This window comes from Arachis hypogaea, chromosome 4 (assembly GCF_003086295.3).
Source record: "Arachis hypogaea cultivar Tifrunner chromosome 4, arahy.Tifrunner.gnm2.J5K5, whole genome shotgun sequence".
Taxonomy (NCBI): Eukaryota; Viridiplantae; Streptophyta; class Magnoliopsida; order Fabales; family Fabaceae; genus Arachis; species Arachis hypogaea.
The window spans coordinates 8,301,156-8,315,203 of NC_092039.1; the positions used below are offsets into that span (position 1 = coordinate 8,301,156).

General features: G+C 32.1%; 2 protein-coding genes across 2 annotated transcripts; both read left to right on the forward strand.

Annotated features, from left to right (window-relative positions):
• Positions 1-42: 42 nt before the first annotated feature.
• On the forward strand, positions 43-2,681 carry LOC112796140 (uncharacterized). Its single transcript, XM_025838468.3, has 2 exons — positions 43-183; positions 2,090-2,681. The coding sequence occupies exon 2, from the start codon at positions 2,097-2,099 to the stop codon at positions 2,370-2,372; it is 276 nt and encodes a 91-aa protein (XP_025694253.1). The 5' UTR covers positions 43-183; positions 2,090-2,096; the 3' UTR covers positions 2,373-2,681.
• Positions 2,682-9,392: 6,711 nt separating this feature from the next.
• Positions 9,393-13,463, forward strand: LOC112796141 (LOB domain-containing protein 4). Its single transcript, XM_025838469.3, has 2 exons — positions 9,393-9,779; positions 12,663-13,463. The coding sequence occupies exons 1-2, from the start codon at positions 9,591-9,593 to the stop codon at positions 12,993-12,995; spliced, it is 522 nt and encodes a 173-aa protein (XP_025694254.1). The 5' UTR covers positions 9,393-9,590; the 3' UTR covers positions 12,996-13,463.
• The last annotated feature ends 585 nt before the right edge of the window (positions 13,464-14,048 follow it).

Below are 14,048 nucleotides of genomic sequence, written 5' to 3' on the forward strand. Positions count from 1 at the left end.
TCACCTCATCACTCTCGGTCTCGCACTCATCTGAGACTGAAGGTCGTCGTCGCGATCTCGTGCCCCTGCGTTCGCTTCGTCGGCGGCAGAAGCAGACGGAGCCAATCAAGCAGCATCTGCTCCTTTGGGTGGTGGTTGTGGTCGTCTTCTTGTTTCGTCGCCCTCTCGGAACCAGTCAACCAGGTGAGCTCCCTTCGAGTTTTCGACCCTGTTCTTTCACTAGTTCAGTGTCAATTTCGGTGAAATTAGAATTGTTGATGAACCTGAGCAAATTTTAATTAGAATTGTTGTTGAATCTGGTGGTTGTTGCTGTTGTATTTGGTTTTTTAGAATTGTTGCTGAACCTGAGCAAATTTTTTTGTTGCTGGATAACATCATTGAGTTTAATTTTGTTGCTCCATAACAGAGTTGAATACTTGAATAGTTGAATTTGTCGTTGAATTTGCTGGATAATAGAGGAAATATACTATGCAGAATCCTTGGTGGATTCTATTGCAGGTGAAAGCTTTTTTAGGCCTGAATATAAACAAAACTCTGAATTCTGTGGGAGTTCTGTGATTACATCTTGCACTTCATTATTAAACATTGTTATAGTGTAACATTTGGAAATAAGCAACATGGAAAAATTGCATTTTGAGCCTGCAACTCAGTTGGATCTAATAGGCATTCTCAAACTTAAAATTAGAAGGATGTTTAAATGAATTGTTTCAAGTCCTCTGATGATATCCATAGCAAGACCAATTTTGCCTACATTTGATGGGTTGTGTTGCTTTAAGAACATTTGAATGTTTCATTTTAGAATGACAAATATACTCAAAATGTTGTATGAGATAAGCTCTCCGTTCATTTATGCAAAATGTACCTCAACTTGAATACATATATTCTACCAAGAAGCTTTGCTTTGCTTTTATTTTTATAATTTTATATTTTTATTTAATTATGACCGAGTCAACTGGGTGAACTAGTGACCCACTGGTTGAACCAATGACCCGGTAACCCGGTCATATAACCCGGTTGATTACTGGTTCGATTCTGATAACTATGATATTTTGTTACTGTGACCATTTACTAGTTCAAACATTATGGTACCGTCGAATCCTTTACCTTATTTCATTTGGTGGTGAACTTTATGAATTTGGGTGGATTTAGCATTTAGGCTATGATTTATGTGCATTTTGATTTTTCTTTTAGTTATGAACTCCTTAAGTATAACTTGGTATTTACTCTCAATAAAAACAAGCGTATTGCTTTAATAAGAGAAACGATCGCTTTATTCTCCAAATGATAAGCCTCCTAAAACCCAAAGAAATATTACGAAAGCAGCAGCGAATTTGTCGATTTCTTCTCTGGCGATTTCTGGATATCTCTTTCCTTTCATGGTTAGTGAATCCCACGCTCTGGAGGAGCATCCCCTCCTTTTTATTTATGTCATTTGCTACTATTTTTGTTGTTGTTTGGTTTGTGTTCATCTCCATTTTGAATTAGTTCTAGTTGTGTGTTCAGCGATTTTGTTTGCTGCAATTTTTGTGTGGAATTGCTGGTTCGTGCTCCTATGTATTGTATTTGTGTCTTCTATCATGTTGAAGGTGATATTTCCTCGCTTATCATATAAAATTTTGGTTGCTACATCTCAATATTTGGATTTGCCGACAGGAATTTATGTATTCCCATGGATAATCTTGATTATTAGGTTATCATATGAAATGCTAATTACTGCAGTTAGACTATATATATATAACATGCTGGTTTTTTTAGGGGGTGTTTGACTTTCTTTTATACCTAAGTATTTGAATCTAATTTGCTCCACTCTTTAATATTTTGGGTATGGAATAAGTGAAAAAAAAAAAGGTGTGTGTGAGGGTTTTTTTGGGTTGGGGGTTGCTAATGAGAACTCTTGCCACACTTGTTAAGGAGTGGAAAAATTTTCAATTGAAAATGCAAACCTAAGTTTTCAATGCATTGAATACAAGCATTAAAATTACCATTTAGCAAAGTTAAAAAAGGAAACATACTTATGCTTCAATTGTACAAAGTTCAATAGTTTGGATTTAGTTTCATTGCTCATTATGATTGTCTTGTGTTGTTACAGCAAAAAAATGAGAAGTGGTCTGATATGGGCTACAGCTGAGGATTTAGCTAAGAACAGAGGGCGAGTCCTGTCACTGTACCGTCAGATACTGCGAAGCCTTAACTCGCCGAAGTTGCCACTCACATTTGCAGCTAGATTAGCGAAGAAAGCAGAGGTTCGTGCAATGTTCTGGGTAGGTTCGGACGAGCGCTCATTGCACAATATTGCTGACCTCATTGATGCCGCAGAGTACTCTCTTTCCTTTCTCAAGAAAGGCGAGCTTCCTCCTCGCTACATCACCTAATTATTTTTTTTTCCTTTTTTGCAATTTATTTGTTATGCATTTGTTATTGTGCAAAGTAGTTGGGAACTAAAAAGGAAATATTGCTCATTGATCATGTGATAGTTAATTAAGAATTTCCTAGTCCCTGTCATGGCTTAGAATTCTAGGCTGGCACTTGAGTTGGAGGACTATTATTCTGTTGATTACAGTTTCAAAGTCAATCTAGCAAAGCCAAGTTAGCTTAAGCTTTTCTCTCTTTTCTGGGGTGCAAAGTGTATTTTCACAGTGACAACTATTATAAGCAATATATAAACCACCAAATATAGCTCACTGGCTACAGTCTAAATGTCTAATAATAGGTACAAATTATTTAACATTTTTGTTGCTGGAGAAGGATTTGGATTTGCACTTAACTAAATTGTTGACTATCAACTTGAAAACAATTCTCTCAATTGGTGAGGTAGTATTCACAATTGTCTACTTAGTGGGGATGTGGATTTAGAGGTTGGATCATCTTTTTTATTTGCTAGGGGCCCTTAACTGAACAAGAAACAAAGCATGGCCAGCAAGTAGGTTGTTTTTATCTCCAAGGACTATGAAGGTGCAGGTGCACCTATGATTTAACATATCCTCAAACAATGATAAACCAGGTGGTAGGTTTTATCCATCATTCAAATCATGGTAATTATGGAAAGTGGATAATCTTCACAATGAGGCTTTGATCAGTTCACACAAACTTGTGCCCGAGACTTTCTAGAGTCCTCATGACACTGGTGTCTAGAGTGATGAATCAACGTTGTAAATAGGGGGTTTGCTGCCATGGCTGGATCTATAGGAAACATTTTCAACTAGAACATGCAGAAGATAGACAGGGAGTTTCAATTAGTAGTTGTATGCTTCTAGTTTTAGTTGCTACATACTGCTCTGTTTTGTGTTGCTGACAACCTTATTACATCTGCTCTGGCTCTTTTTATATAGTGTATTTATTTTTTGGCACATTATTCCTAGATTGTTCATTGAGTATGCTATCTCACAGACACGCTTCCTCTCCCTTCCCCGTAGTCCTTGGTGACAAAAACTTGACCTACTTGCTGGCCATGCTTTGTTTTTTTGTTCTGTTAAGGGCCTAGCAAAAAGGCATAATAGGGACCCTCATGCATGACAATGTAATCAAGATAAAAGTCACTCTGCATTACTTTGTAAATGGCCACCAATTGCACCTTTTATGTGCAAACAAATCTGAGACCTTTATTGTGAATCCCTCCTCTGCTTTTTTTCTCCTACTATAAGCAAATCATTTTGGTTGTGAAAATTAAATATGTTTGGTTTGCGTTTTTATTTTTTGTTTTTTATTTTTAATATTTTCTGGTTTTAGGATTTTGAAGGAAAAAAACTTTAAAACAATAAATTCAAAAAAAAAAAAACGAAATGAAAGCACAAACTAAACACAACCTTAAATTTCTTCGATAGTTATCTTTCCAACACGATCGAATTCACTTTGCTTCAACAAGTTAAAAGATTGTATAAGAAAGTAAAGAGGGGCCTGCTGCCCTTACTAGTCTAGCTAGGAATTATTTTTGAAACTAAGGGACTACTAATCAATTACTGTTGTTCCTTCTTACCAGGACCAATTAGTTTTTTCTTAATATAAAAAGTATACTAGATTTAGTAGATTAGAACAACCTTTTGGATTGGAAAAGTACTCAGGTTAAACTTCCACCCTTGTATGCTTTGAATATTTACTATTGATATATATAAAATTTCAATTACCACTATTTATTTTTTATTTTTTTTCCCCTTCTCATCTTTCTTTCTCTCATCAATGGCCGTAAACTGTGTAAGATCTCCTTTCTTTTTCTTTTTTTCTTTCTTTTTCTTTTTTATTATTTTCCAATGAACCGTTTCTCTATGTCCTTGGGCAATACCAGATTTCCCAAAAGTCAAAATCATGTTCCCCATCAGCATAGTTATCCCTTCATGCCGCCCAACCTCTCTAAGAACGAGCATGAAAATAAAGTACATTGAGAAATTATGATTTGACAGGGTCATGATTATATGTACTACAAATTGTCTTCATTTTGTTGGTTAATACTCCATTGATGCGTTTAGGATCCTTAGTTAAGCGTCACAAAGCTTCTTTACCAAGGAAAAAAAAAAACTTCTTTATTGACTGCTTAGATCTAAGGTTGAATATATATTACACAAAATGCTTTGTTTCTATTTTAACCCTTTACAAATCGAAGCTAGGAAGAGGATAAAAAAATAGGATGATTTCCTTTAACACAAAAAAAATTACTATTGAATAGATTAAATTTTTATTAATAAATTTACCCTTGATCATGGTTAAAACTAAGAAACTCTCTTAATAATGCATTCTAAGTGTAAGCCGTTTAGCACTATACTTTTAACATTTGTTGGTATTTCTTTGACTAACTTATTAACTACTCTCTTTGAATGCTACTATCATTTGAAAGACAATGCTAATTATGTGACATAAACTCTGCACCGATTAATCCCTCGTTTGTAACAAAAATTTACCAAAAGTAAGAGATACCAAAGGTGCAAAGTATATATTTTGGGGACAAAAAAATTGACGACATCTTCCCAAAATGGGCCCCCTTTGCTTTGAATTTGGTATTTGCTCTTTCTGTTTTCAAACTTTTGTTTTTCTGAAATGTATCAAATCAAAACAACCGAAAGAAAAAATAAAGCTGTGCTTTTTCTCTCAAACGTTCTTGAGCATTGCCCTTCTTTTATTTGAGTCTTGACTCTTGACCATCAAATTGCCACTTTGTATGCTTACATGATAATGAAGAGGTGCTTCATTTCCACATCAACTTGATCCCATTTCCCTTGACCTCATAAATTACTCCCAATCACTTTGTCCTGCACCAAGGCTTCTTAACAAGAAAAATATTATGCTATATAATGAGTGTAGGACACTAAATTGATCCACATCTTATTGATTATTAAATTAATTGTAGACAATAATTTATATTGAAAAAATGTGAAATTATTCTTTTTTGAAACACTTCTTGATATACAAAAAGTTCTTGACTGAGTGTAGCAAATTCTACATAGAAATATTTATACATAAAAAAATTAGTGAAAACAAACAAATACATAAACATATTTTAAATGAAGTTAGTACTCTTCACTTTTCTTTTAGTGCGTGTAATGTAAAGTAGTAGAATTGTGCATATACAAAATTAAATCCTCAAGATAAGCTTTATGGCTACTAAAAATAATTAAAAAGAGGTGTTACTCATTTTAATGGTAGATATTGCATATGAGTTCTAAATGAGTTAGAATTGTTATGTTACATAGTTCATTTTAGAAGAGTAAATGCGCATAAACATACAGAAAAGAATTTAGAATGGAAAAAATACATATCAAGATTTATAAATATCAAAATGCATTTTAGAGATTGTTTTTGATGAATAAAAATATACATTAAAGATTTGTCAATATCAAACTCCTTATTAATGATATAACATTTTTGTCCAAAAAAAATTGATGTGTATTTTAATATTTACGAATTTTTACTGTATATCTTTGTTCATTTTAAATTCTTTCATATGTATTTTTATCTATTTATTCTAAATCTATATTGTATCTAATGAGATATATATTAATCTAGTACCTCTAATTTATTTTAAAGAAACACCCCCTAAAGTTTAGTAACAAGCAATTTTTACCCCTCAATTTTAAATTTAAACCATCGCCTTCTCATTACCAAACCCTAGCAGCGTCTGACCCCTTCAGCAACTCTAACAACGCTGTGATCACCCCTCTAGCAACCCTAGCAGTGTTGTCACCCACTTCTGTCGAGTTTTTTTCTTTTCTTTGTGAGGCGTAAGCCCAAGTTTTTGGTGTCTCTTTTGCATCCATTGTGTTACAACCCTAATTCAGATTTTGGGAGTCATTGAGAGGTAGAATGTAGCCACAAAGTGAAAGAGAAGAGGAAAAAACAGAATTTCCGTTTTCATGCAAAGCAATAAATTTCAAATGGTATTTTCTCATTCGTTCGCCGTTTGATCGACTTGAAATTTGAACTTCTTGCTCTTCATTATGGACGGTGGAGATGTTGATTGAAAGTATGCAGTGAGAGAAATTGACTTTGCAAGAGAGAAAATAGGTTTCCCAATTTTACACAAAGCAGCATTCTTTGAACAGCTATTTCTCATTCTTTCACCGTTGGATCGACATGAAATTTAGACTGTAGATTCTTCTTATCTTGTTCTTTATTATGAACGGTGGAGATTTTAATTGGAGGTCTGTAGAGAGAGAAATAGGCTTCAAACAGTAGCTCTATTTTTTGGGTATTTTTCATCTTCTTACTTCTCATTTGTAAGCTTTGGTGCTTTGATATTTTGGCTGGTTATATGCACGTTTTTTTTGTTTTGTTTGAGACTCTCTTGTATCTCATTTAATTATAGTGGAGCTATTTCATTGGTTTGGACGATTCGTGGTTTTTACCTCTCACATTGAGGGGGTTTGCCACGTTAAAATCTCGGTGTGTTCTTATTATTGCTTTACTTGCTTTATTTGATTGTTCATAGTTGCTACCATGTTGTGTTGTGAGTGCTTCTATATTATTCTTGTGTTTGATATTTGTGTTGTTTCCGCTGCTAGGCTCTTTCACCCCAGCAGTCCAAACAGCGTCGTGACTCCCCCAATTAAAATAACCATCCGATTACATATAAAACTGATCACCACTGAAAATGTTAAGTCTGTATGCTTCAACCCAATCTAATAAACTAATCATCCAAATGCTCATTAAAACAACCATCTGCATATCTACTGTATTGAACATTCAGATTATTTTAATTATACTTACATAAATAACCATCCGCATTAGACATAAAAATAACCATCCGCCGACCTAATGTAATGAACATCTGCATAAAAAAAGGCTTTCACTTTTGTATTTGATTCCCGTGTTGCGGGAGTTGTCAAGCGCAGGATGGTGGAAAGAAGAGCACAGAGACTTGCAATTGCATAGGAGAGGGCAACGGCAGAACCAGCGTAGAGATGAGCGGTGCGTCCGGTGGTGATGAAGACGCTGGCGTCGACCATGCCACCAACGCCGAGGGCGACCAAGTCGTACCAGCGGAGAGTGCAGCGCATGTGGGAGACGGATCGGGTGTGGAGGCGGGTCATCTCGTCGTAAGAGGTGAAGACTAAGACAGCACGGGTTGCAAAGCGATAAGGAGTGTGAGAGAGCGCGTGTAGATATGTGCTAAAACTCGAGAAGGAAGAAGATGCAGAAGCAGAAGTGGCATCGCCACTTCTGCTTGCCATTGCATTTTGTGAGTTACTGTGTTCTGCCAATTAAGAAAGAAAAAAGAAAGATAAAAAGTTAATAGTCGCGGAAAATGACGCCGGCAAAACAACGTCCGGCAACATGCGGCGGCGACAATAAATGGTCGAAAGGAGGTTGCTATAGCGTCAAAATGGGCAGTGGTGAGTGAAAAGTTTTGACGAGATTTTTTAGTGCGTAGAAAAAAGTGTGCACGTAACTGCCGTTGTTCCAAATTTTTATTCTTTTTAATTTAAAATTAAAAATTATTAAAAATTAATTAATTTAATTATTAATTTATCTTAATTTCAATTTTATTCTTATCGTACACATTATACACTAAATTCATTATCTCTATATATCAAATCAGAATTGGGAAATCATTGCTTTACCTAACTCAGCTGCCTAAGAATTCCTTTTGGTCCCTTTAAAGTTCACAAGGCTTGCAATCATTCCATTCGTTCAATGCCAGTCTTCATTATTGATGGTAGGTTGCTTCAAATAGCATCCTAACCTCCTCTCCTTTGAACAAAAGCATTACATTATTGTCCTCTCATTATTTCAACAACAAAACACTCACCCATTTCACACTACTAACCTCAACTTCAAATAAAGATTTTGAGAAACTTTATTTAAATAAATAAATATCATTAGTTAGCTTTTGCCAAAATCTATTGTCTCTCGGTGAATAATGAATATATGCCATTTCAATAATGTTGTCTCCTTATGACTCTATTCACATATCAATTTCTTAAGGATATGAAAAGATACATAAACCGTTAAATATATAAGGGTTTGGGGGGATGCATGTCCCTAAATCAGGGTACTCAAATCTTATTATAGTTGGTGTCCCTAAAGCAAAGTCATTTATTTTGTCAACCCTAAAGCATATATATATATATATATATATATATATATATATATATATATATATATATATATAGTTATTGACTAAGTGTAACTACTATAGTACACCCCCGAGTTGACTTAAGATATAACAATGTTGACAATGTGCATCACAATGTGCTTAAGTTTGTTATGTTGGTACTTGGTAGGTATAGCTAACGGTAAATAAAAATTTAGGATTTCTATTTTAAAGAATAAATTCAAACAAGCATATTTCTATTTTTTTTTTTAATTTGTAAACCACGTTCCTAAGTTCTACCCCAAAAAAAAATTTATAAAATGTAATGACACCCTAAATGTCACCTCATAAAAGAAAGTTGATAGAGATTAGAGAGATTTTTCTACAGAAAGAGGACACAATAGTAGAACTAAATAAAGTGAGTTGTTAATCAACTTGGGTTGGTCGAATGATTAGTTTATTTGTCCGCTTAAACAACAAGTGTCGAAAGTTTAAATCTCATCTTGTACATATAGCAACTTATTAGCCAGGGACAGATTCTTAAATGGAACTCAAATAATAAAAAATAAGTGGATTTTTAATAAAAAATTTTAACTGTATTGTAAATTATAATTAACTTCAACGGCTATCATTATTTTGGTAAGAAGAAAATTACAATTAACTTCAACGGCTATCATTATTTTGGTAAGAAGAAAATCCTCATACAATATCTACTTTTGTCTATAAGCATATATTTTTCTAAAGAATAGTCTTACTTAAATATTTGTGTATATTAATATATTTTGTACCATATTCGTGCTCTTTGCTTTTGCTCTTTGGCTCTATGCTGTTTTGGCATTACCTTATAATAAATTATATTATATTAACATAATTATTATTATTTATTATTATAATGCAGGCCACCCCTCCTTCCTTCCCCACATGCTTCTCACTTTTTTTTTCTTTCTTAAGTAGTGTTTTTCTTCTTCCAAGTTCCATATATCTCTTTTATTATTGCATCTTCACATATATATAGCCATTATTATTCTTCTCAAATTTCCCTCCAAAAACAAGAACCCTTAATTGAGAATTGATGAAGGAACAAGGTGGTGGTGGAGGGAGGAAGCAGGGTGCAGCATCACCATGTGCAGCATGCAAGCTTCTAAGGAGAAGGTGTGCACAAGATTGTGTATTTGCTCCCTATTTCCCAGCTGATGAACCCCACAAGTTTGCTAATGTTCATAGAGTCTTTGGTGCCAGCAATGTCAACAAGATGCTTCAGGTAATTAACTAACAACTTTTTTTTCCTTTTATATTTTAATCCATTCTAGTCAATTTCCACCTTTTTACATTAAAAATGTTACCCCTTAATAGTTCCCTTAGTTATGATTATTTGAATCTAAAATTTCGTGGATATATTACCTAAATACTTCACTACTCTTTTAATCTTCTTCCCAATTATGTCTTCAAGTAGATGTTAACATTATTATAGGGTAGAATGTGTTTGTTATTTTGCTACGGTAGAAATTAAGCTCATGTACAGTTAACTTTATGTGAAGTTGATAGTTAAGAGTCGTTAAATAATTTAAGAAATTTGATTAAATTATCATCTAACATATCTTAGTTATCGTCGGAATTTTCACTTTTTGCTATATATTCTGAACTTGTTCTAATAACTTTTCACCTCTGGATTGAACTTGTTTAACCTGAATTCTTTTTTTTTTTTTTTTGGTATATGACTATAGACCTAAATATGATCTGAATGAAAGATTATAAACTGATCATATCAAATTTTAGTATGTCATATAATTTTGGCAAGTATACTCTTGCAAATTTTATGACTATTAAAAAAAGGATTGGAGTTAGTATATTGATGACTCTTCAGAAGGATTTAGTAGTGTTTATTATTTTTTTGGTTGGTTTGTAGTGTTTATATATATATATATGTTGATTAATTATGTTGATACTACTAAGTCTTTTTAATAATATGCTTCAACACAAAGAATAGAACTTTAATTTTCAGACATTGTGGATTGAACTATAAATTCTTCAATCTTATTTATTAACACATTAACCTTAATTTTTCTTTTCCACCTCCACTCAAAAGTTACAAAGGGCTGTTACTTCTTAGTTCTTACAAACATTGATTATTTATTTGAAGTCGCTTTCTCAGAAAAAGTAAAGCTCTGTTCAGGGCACACATCAAATAAGAGGTGAAATTGAGTGCTAATTATTTTGGACAATATAATATCAACAACGCGTGGTGCTTTTTACTACATATAGTTCTTGAACACGACATACAACTTTAAATATTTAATGGTAAAATATAAACAACTTTGGAGGGGACTTATACATAACTAGCATAAGCAAGTACTTTTGCAAGAATAGTAATAACATGTATTATTATTATTATTATTATTATTATTATTATTATTATTATTGACCAGAATATTTTTATAATTAAACATTGGCCTTTTTTTAAAAAAAAGGGTAAAATAGTAAAGCTAGATTTTTTTTATTAATATGTATTATTAAGAGAGAACAATAAAAATTGAATATGAAATTTCATATTTAAATAACATACATACACAAAAGATTAACCAATATTGTCCTGCCACTATAATAAAAATTTAATTATTGTCTAAAAGAATATTACTCATATTAAAAGTTAAAAAAACCTTATAATAATTAAACAATAAATACAAAGTAAATACACAAAAGATAATAATAATAATAATAATAATAATAATAATAATAATAATAATAATAATAATAATAATAATATATTTATCTTACAAAATTCTCATCTCAATGGAGCAAGCGTCACAACCAGGTGGCTTTTTTTCTAAGCAACGGTTGAAAACTTTGTAAAGACAGAGAAGATTTCATGATGGTTTATCATACATCTTCATCTCTTTAATTTGTTTGTATTTTTCTCATATTTCAACAAAGGTCACTATTATTCATTGTATTTGCCTTTATCACTTCACATTTTTAATTTTGAGGGTATTCCCAATTTTTGTTTTGTCAAATGTAATGATATGATAGTAATACGTGTCACCCAAGATATGTAATACGTGTAACACGTTAAATTATATAAAGTAGATTAACCTATTATCTTAAAATAACAATTTATTTCATCACCATATAAATAGTCATTTGGATTAGCCAATGAGACCTTGAACATGTGATTTTCGTATCCAAAGTCAAGATCAAGCACCAATTGTAAATTTATAATGAACCCCAAATATGACATGTCAACCAACTTATATTTTGTAATTCACATCATCGTGCACCAAATTAAAAAGATTTAGTCTTCACTTTCTATCATCATTAAAGAAAAGAAATTTGAGTTTACATCCCCCTTGATGCACCACGTGAACCTGTCTCTCAAATCATTTCAATATATCTAATCTGGATTAAAATAAACAGCAATTTGTGAATAAAATTGCTTACTTATCAAAAACCATGTTGGATTAATCAATTCAATCTTCTTGTCCTTTTTTACTTTGCTACCCTACTTTTCTTTCTTTATTTTTCCCTCAAAGTAAATTAGATTAACTTTTTAATAATTATGTGATATTATTATAGACTCACCATTAATAAGTCCATTAGGATTAGTTGGTATTAATTAGGGATTAGTTATATAAATAAGAGTTTAGCCATCGTTGTAATTCAGTATGGATAATCAAATTAAAATAGTAATTTAGTGGTTACTTTAAAAAATTATAAGAGATTAAGTGGAATCTTTGGAGCTTGGTAGCTACAATTGAAAATAGTCTCAATAATGTGGTTCTAATTGTAAAACTATACAATAACTTGTTTTGGATTTTGGTTATATAATTACTACTTATAAGTAATTCATAAAATATGTCATTAACATCTCTCTTCTAGGAAGACATGAGAACTATAGAGTATCCATATTTACCTTTTTTTATTAATCACTTTGTATTTTCACATTAAATCACCATAGTAGATTTTACAACGTGACAGAATTTCAATTTAATTCTTAAAATTATTTTATATTATAATTTTAAACGAATCAATCAATTTTTAAAAATTTCTATTAAATCATATAATTTTATCATTTAAACCTAATTAAGATTTTATATTTTATGCGTTTAATTTACTTAAAATTTCAAAATTTTTCAACAATGCTTTGCAGGACCTTCCAATGCATCAAAGAAGGGATGCAGTGAGTAGCATGGTGTATGAGGCCAATGCTAGAGTCCGAGACCCTGTTTATGGTTGTGTAGGTGCAATTTCTTCTCTTCAACAACAAATTGATGTGCTACAAGCCCAATTGGCCATAGCCCAAGCTGAGGTGGTCCACCTTAAGATGCGCCAACCCAATTACATTTCTAATGGGATGGGCCCCAATAGCCCAACCAATAGTGGGTCCCCACCATCCAAAGTTATGGACTCACAGGCCAAGCCTATTTTTGGTATGGACATGGTGGTGGACCAGGCCAGCTATGATGATTCAATGTGGTCATAATTCTTGCTCATTTATGATATTGCAATTACATATTATATAGTCTATGGTTTATTGTATGGAAAAAATCTCAAATGTTCTTGGAACGCTGAAGTTTCAGTAATTTTTACCGTTAATTTTAATTATAAAAATATATTTTAAAATCAACAATTAAAATTACTGAAATATTAGTGTTTCAAAGAACATTTGAAAATTTTCTTATAGTATCTATCTAATTGAGACATTAGAAGGAAAAGAAAAAAAAAAGTTGGCTTTTTACAATTTTGTGGCGGTTAGGGTTCGTTGTGGCGGCTGCGGCCGGGGTACTGCAGTTGTGGAGGAGCTGTGGCGGAGGCCGTTCGCCCGCTTGAATTAGTTTGATCGGGAGAAATTGAAGTGGTTTTTTCATTGGCCACATTTTGTGTAAATATTAATACTATCACTTGACATTAAATGGAAGACAAATTTATGGTGTGATTGTCTTGTTTGGAATTGTTGGGTTGCTCCTTGATGAATTCAAAGTGAATGATACACCAACTTGCATAACATTGATTTATAAATATTAGACCCTTTTTTCATTTTTGTTTTCATTAATGCATACATTAATCCACATCTTCTTAATGAAAGATTAAGAAAAATATAAGTTTAGACATGTTTAATAAGTAATAGAACACAATAGTAATTGAAAAAGTAGATGCATGAAAATATAATTGGGTCGCACTATAGTACATAATCAAATTTATAGAGAGAATATAATCTTTTTTTTGTGATTAGAATTCTGACACGTTTATAGCGCTCACACACTTTGTTGTATTGAATCCTTAATCCCGTTAATATTATTAATAAAAAATAGGTCAAATAACAGTTTCTTAGAGTGGTTTGTTCTAATAAATTGGTGCTATGATAATAAATTTTTATTGAATTTTTTAAATTTTTTGTGGTGATATATAAAATTAAAATTTTTTACTCAACTTACATATGCTTAATATTATTTGTATAATATATTTTTAAATATTCCATAAATATAATACGACACAAACACACTTTATATAATAAATATGTGTGAAGTGAACTGTA